Raw genomic sequence first — 6,646 nt, 5'->3', positions numbered from 1 at the left:
CCTCATTTGGATTTGACATGAAAGAGATATGCATTTTAGAATTTGAGGAAAATTGTTTGTTCAATGGTAATGGCCCAAAATGACCTATAATGTTTCCTCTTGGCACATGCCTTTTAAAGTTTAATTTCAAGTTTCTCAAAGAATAAAAGTTGGATAATACATCTTGAAATTGATCATTAAACTTGGATGGCCTTCATCGCATAAAAATTAAACAAGTTATGGTCCTTGGAAGTTGACCTCCTAACTAGGGCATAGACAAAATGACCTATAATCTTGCACCATTTAAAATTATTTTCCAAGAAAAACTAGATCTTGACCTCAACATGAAAGTTGTTTGGAATGTTATAAGGAGTAACTTTTATATTTTAATCATTTTAATATGACAAAAATTGTAGGGGATAGGGTCTAGGGAACCCCGATTTTGATAAGTTGACTTTCTTTGGCCAACTTCCTTGAACCAACTTGCAAACCTGAAGTTCTCTTGATCTTTGGGACTCATGGAGGATCATATATGCTTAATATGATGTAATATGGAGTATCCCTTGATATATTTGATCAATTGATAAAGAAACTTGCTAAGGAAGTCACACAAGATACCTAGATGAATTAGGACTCCCAAGACAAACAATCTTCAAACTCTTGGTGATTTCTTGATCAAAATGATAAATGAAATACATGGGGATCCATATATGATGCTTGGAACCATTGTGATTCATCTCTTGATTGATCTCCTTGCACTGAGAGTCTTCAAAATCTAATTATGAGCTTGATAAGGTATTAGTGGATGCACACACTACCTAGAAAAGAAACAAAGCTATACATAGTCAGATTTTTGGTATTTTGGTTAGTAAATAAATAAAAATAAAGTATAATACAATCAAATGTACTTGGTGATCTCTCCCAATGCAAACCCAATGAATGAGGGGTAAGGAGGATGCTAAGGTGTGATCCTAAAGTCAATGCAAATGATGAGATATCATGAGGGATCTTAGTGTCAAAATTTGGGTCTTACAAGAGGTATAGGGTATGCACACCAAAGAAGGGTGCAACAGTAAATCAGTTGGCCTGAAGCCCAAGAATTTAAGGCCAACTGTTAAGGGGGTACGCGTTGAAACATGGGGGGTGCTAGAAGTAGTTTCAGATTGGGCTAAGGGCATTGAGCCCGTGTACTAAATCAATGTGAAGTGAGGGGGTATGCGTGAAAATGAGGGTTCAGTAAGCGTTTTGAAACAGGCTCAGAAGGCAATAGGCCCAATGGTGGAGGCATCTGGCTTTGTTGACAAGCAGGGGGAGAAGAGTCGGAATTTCACATTCACTATTTCCTTGTTCTCATTTCTACTAGTTCCTCATCTTCCCTTAGTCAAAAATTCAGTCACGCCGGAATTCAACACCGGCGGCGGAGAAGGTCAAATCACACCCAAACTGGTATCAACGTGTTTGTATCCCTCTCAATTATCATAATCTAACCTTGTTTTTTTTCTAATTCTTATCCAAAATCTCAAATAAAAACTAACTCAAGATGAACCTTAATTTATGGAATTAAGAATTAAAGGCAATAATGGAGGAATCAAAGCCTATTATGTAGTTTGTAGGTTGAGCTTAGGCTTCGCGTTGTTGCTGGTTTCGTGTTGTTGCTTGTCGTGTTATGTTTTTCTTGTTGTGTTGTGTGAGAAATGTAGAGAGAATTAATGAAGCTCAGTGAGATTGAAAGAGTTATGAGAGATGTAGAGAGAGTGAGGAAAGTGCAATGATAGAGTGAGCTATGATTGAAGAACGTGAGTGATAAAATGAGACAATTTTGAAGAGTTTTGTGTGTGCAATGATTGAAGAGTGATTTTATCCCCTGATTATTGCAACGATTGTTGGATTTATAGAGCTATGATCTATAACAGAATTGGGTACCTTGGGTTTGTTAGGGCAGTGGTAACTCAGTTAACAATCTAAGTGCAAGATTAGTTAGAAGTTAATCACAATGTTAATCCTCTGTTAGAATGCAGTTACAATTGAAACTGAATCAATTAGTTAATCAGTTAAAAAAACGGTTATGAGTTAGGTTAGTTTGTTAACTGTTAGCAATCTTTTAAAGTTCTGTTAAGGTTATTAATGGTTAATTCAGTTAGTGGCTTGAATTGAGTTAGTTTGAGTGTGTTAATTCTCTGTTAAAATTATGTTGCGTTCAGTTGTGTATTGAATGAAATTATACTTAACCTGCTGGTATATTTGAATGTTGCTATGGATTGTTAACTGTTATTGTTGTAGGTTAACTCAATTCATGTTAGGGCACATGATAGCTAGTTGTTGTTAGTGAGATTGAAGTTAGAAATGTTGGTGAAGGACTTCGTTGGTGTTGAATTGAATCAAAAATAGCTAGTTAGGAAAATGGGTCTTGTTAGTTTGTAGTAAATTTTGAAACTAAGATAGATTGTATTGTTGGTAAACTAAGAGTTTAATCACTGGAACTAACAGTGTCAATGAGCTTGTTGGTTATGCTATTGGTTGGGCTTTAGCAAATTCAAATAGTAGTGAGGTTTGGGTATTTGTGATAAACCCTTGACAGTTAGTTTAGGAAAATGTTGAAATGTTAGAGTTTAGGTTAGTGGTAAAATGAGTTAATCAAATTGGAAATTGTCTTAGTAAAATGTTGGGATTAATTGTTAATTGAATTGAATTTGTTTTGTTAGTTTATATGAAGGGGTGTTAATTAGGATAGTTAGGTTCATTGTTGTGGTTTGGACTTGGTTGTTAATCTTGAAGAAATGGAATATTAATCATGTATGTTGAAACTTGATTATAAGGATAGTTAGAATTGATTGATGTGTCATGAATGATTATGAGTATTATAAAATTGTTTGATTGATGAGTTTGGAAGATGAGCATGAAATTTGGAGTTTGATCATGAATAAAGCAAAGCATGGTTTCAAGAACACTTGGAGGCTATCATGAAGATCAATGATGACGAATTGAAGATGAAGAATTAGTTTTTAGGATTTAGGTTTTTTAGGAGTCAAAGTCTGGCCTTGGTCAACTATTGACCAAAAAGTCAACAGTTGACAAAAAAGTCAATTGTGACAAAAATGCTCATTTTCAATATAATTTCCATTTTTGTGCAATGCACTTGTATTGTAATGGATTTTGACTTTTGCAATGAAGTTTGACTTTGGATTCCATGACTTGTATCTTAAGAAATTGAACTCCTTTGTTTTCCCTCCCATTTTGCAATTTGAATTTGAATGCTTTAATTTGAATGGATCACTTGGAGATGTGAATCAAGTAGCAAAAATAGTCAAAAGGTGACCCCGTCAAAAAGTCAACCTCCATGGTTGACTTTGACCAAAAGTAAATACTTAATCCAAATGTTTTGTAACTTTGCATAAATGGAGGTGGTCATAAAATCTGATTAAAAATGATGGAGTCTTAATGCCTAGGTCAAAGGTCAACTTTCATGGTTGACTTTGACCAAGGCAGCACATTAAGAGACGAGATGATATCCACTAAGACCCTAGACAAAAAGGTGTCTACACATTCAATGGAAATGTGTAGGGCATTATTGTGGTTTCTTCATTCGGCGGGAAGCTCTTTGTCATTGAAACCCAGACTCATGCTGGCAACTATATTGTTGACAACTCCCTCAAACTAGCAAACGAAAATCTTTTGTGGTACGTGGGTGGCTTTCAAGAACTTGACTAAGGCGTCCCTATGTTCCTCAGAGCACATGAGCAAAGATAGCATTGAGATTTTCGATTGGGTTTTATTGAGTTTGTCAACCACCCTATAATCACTCCTCTTAATGATGCGCAAGAATTCATATACCTCATTGGTAGGTAGAGAATCTTACCTTTGCTGGTTAGCTTCAATTTGCTTGCCTTTTTCTTGGTTGGAAGTGCCACCATCGTTAATTAGGGGAGGTACGGGTGCAAAGATTCTTACGCTTCAGGTGACCCCACCAGTGTCAGCTATACTTACCATTGGCTCGTCAGATGCCATAGGCTCTTCTTGCACTCTTTTTCCATAGATGTAGATCACTGAGTCATATACCCATGAGACTACTTTCGTGTCATTGAAGGGGAACGACATTGGTACCGTTATAACCATAGGAACAATGAGACTTACAGAGAGAGTCATTTGAGAGAGATCGTATGGTATTTGCAGAGGTAAGGCTTCATCGTAAGGGATCTCTAGGGTGGACACGTCTTCCCTGGTGGATGAACAATCTACCACCAAGATCCCTTGGTTCATTAATCGTTGTATGACAAACTTCAAAGTTTTACGTTGTTGCGGGTTAATCAGACAGTGCTCACAACTAGCACTACAGATGGGAAAGGCATTGTTCTTCATCAAAATGTTCTTGATCTCAATGAGTGGTGTTTTTAACTCGTCCACACAGGACATTAATCTTCTTCCATTGTGAAATTCTACCATATTCATGGTTGACTTGTTGTGAGGAGGCATTGGGTTGTTGTTTACATTTGGGTTGTTAGGCACAAACGTAATTGCCTTAGAATCTATCAGATCTTGCACTTTATACTTTAAGGATTTACAATTTTTAATAGAATGACCGGGAGCACCTGAATGGAACTCGCATCGGATGTTGACATCATAACCGGGAGGAAGGACCGTTGGGGGTGGTCTTAACTCCCTTAACTATACCAATGATCCTCGTAACAAGTAAGGTAAAATATGACTGTACGACATTGAGACTGGATCAAATCTTCTCTCAGGACGTCTTTGTCGTCGTTGTTGTTGTTGATAACATTGTTGTTATTGCTGAGGTTGGTGATGACAGTGTTGTTGTTGTTGTTACGGTTGTTGTTGAATCGGAATTGTAAATGATTGTTGTTATTGTTGAACTGGCGCTACGATGGCCACTTGCTAGTAAGGTGCACGATATGTCAGTGCCCTTCCCCTAACAATGGCAGTCACATTTGTTTCTCCTTCCTTTTTCTTTCCATAAGCTGCAAAGGGTTTTTTCACAATATCGGAGGTGCTTGCAGAATTCTGAATCTTCCCCATCTTTATCATATTCTCTATTATTTCACTGACCAAGACAAAGTCAGAGAAACTAGAAGATGTACACCCTACCATCATATCCAAATATGGGCCTTGCAGATTGCCCATAAACATATCCACCAATTCACGCTCTAGCAAAGGAGGTTGTACCCTAGCCGCAAGTTCTCTCCACCGTTGAGCGTATTCCTTAAAAGTATCTTCAGACTGTTGCATTAAGTTTTGCAACTGCGTGTGATTGGGTGTCATATTTGTATTGTACTGATAATGCTTAAGGAATGCTTTAGCCATCTCCCTCCACATCCAAAGGTGGTTACCTTCTAGTTGCATGTACCAGTCTAAGGATGCCCCACTCAATGAATCTTGGAAGAAATGCATGAGAAGTGTGTCGTCATCAGAATAAGCGGCCATTTTATGACAGTAGGCTCGGATATGGGTCCTTGGATCATTGGATCCTTTGTATTTCTCAAAGTCAGGGACTTTGAATTTAGCGGGGATAACCACACCGGGGACTAAGCACATCTCTACAGCATCGAGACCTAAAGCGTCAGTACTTTCCATTGACTTCAACTTTTCTCCGATGGATTTAACCTTCTTCTCCACTCGGTCGGGGGACCAAAGGCGTCATACATGGAAGCAGCTTTAGGACTGAAAAAAGTGTCTTGTTGATCGTCCACTTGAATAACTGGAGGATTTAGGGCAACTGGAGGGACATCGTCAGGTGCACCCATAGTAATATGGACTGGTATGTTGCCATGAGGAGGCACTTGATTTTCCATGACGGAAGGATAAGCATTAGGAATGGTATTGGCAGCATGGGCTCGTTGTTTCATCTCTTCTTATATTTTGACCATTATTTCCTGGCCACGAGCGACGACTTGGATCGTTTCCACCAGTTATCCCATTTGTGCTCTTACTTGGGATACTTCCTCACGGAGGGCGGCTTGATTCTGTTCCAACTGGTCCATTACTACTTGCTGGTTGCGACGCATATTGTAATGGTGTCGTAAAGTCAGTTTGTAGTATCGGTTTCTGATCAAGAAAGGGTGAATGATGAGTTTTTGTCTTCTTTTTTTTTTGAAAATTCAAATGATGCATGAATGTGTTTTTTTAATTTATGCAAAGCTCTTTAGTTATTTGTGTTATTTATTGTAAGAAATACTTAACAATTTACGATTGCAAACAAGAATAAAGGTAAGCACACAGAGTGAATCACAAAAAGCTTCATTCATCCTTTGGAGGGAATCATACAAATACAAATACATGCAAATTACAAAATACAAGTGGTTGAAACAAGCAACTAAATTTCAACCCTAAAGGTGACCCCTTGAGACTTGTGGAGAGCCTCAATGTCGGTGATGATTTCCGTCATTGTAATCTTGCAGAATTTGACGAAATGGTAGACCTCCTCAGGGGTGTTCTCGGGGCACATGATCAAACCAGCCTCTTTCAACTTATTAGGAAAGTCTTGGAGAGCATAATTAGTCAGGATTGCCATATTTGCATACTTGTCTCTCCATTCGTTATAGAGGGTTTGGAGGTTATGGATGATTTCATCCCTTTGCGCTATTGAAGCTTTGGCTCCACGACATCTCTCATCCCAATATTTGTACTCATTTTGCAATTCCACATACGCTTGATC

General features: G+C 38.0%; 1 protein-coding gene and 1 long non-coding RNA gene across 2 annotated transcripts; one reads left to right on the top strand and one right to left on the bottom strand.

Annotated features, from left to right (window-relative positions):
- Nucleotides 1-1,294: 1,294 nt before the first annotated feature.
- Nucleotides 1,295-3,170, top strand: LOC127119435 (uncharacterized). The gene is made up of 2 exons (XR_007802823.1): nt 1,295-1,439; nt 2,870-3,170. It is a non-coding gene; the product is annotated as an uncharacterized LOC127119435 (long non-coding RNA).
- Nucleotides 3,171-4,869: 1,699 nt separating this feature from the next.
- On the bottom strand, nt 4,870-5,565 carry LOC127123192 (uncharacterized). Its single transcript, XM_051053439.1, has one exon. It carries the CDS (start codon nt 5,563-5,565, stop codon nt 4,870-4,872), a length of 696 nt encoding a protein of 231 aa, XP_050909396.1.
- Nucleotides 5,566-6,646: the final 1,081 nt, after the last annotated feature.

The sequence above is a fragment of the Lathyrus oleraceus genome, chromosome 2 (genome assembly GCF_024323335.1).
Source record: "Lathyrus oleraceus cultivar Zhongwan6 chromosome 2, CAAS_Psat_ZW6_1.0, whole genome shotgun sequence".
Taxonomy (NCBI): Eukaryota; Viridiplantae; Streptophyta; class Magnoliopsida; order Fabales; family Fabaceae; genus Lathyrus; species Lathyrus oleraceus.
This window is presented reverse-complemented; position numbering and strand designations above follow the sequence as displayed.

Bases quoted from the DNA above. Each gene is read 5' to 3' on its own strand.
- LOC127123192 (XM_051053439.1), bottom strand. From the start codon at position 5,565: ATGGAAAGTACTGACGCTTTAGGTCTCGATGCTGTAGAGATGTGCTTA.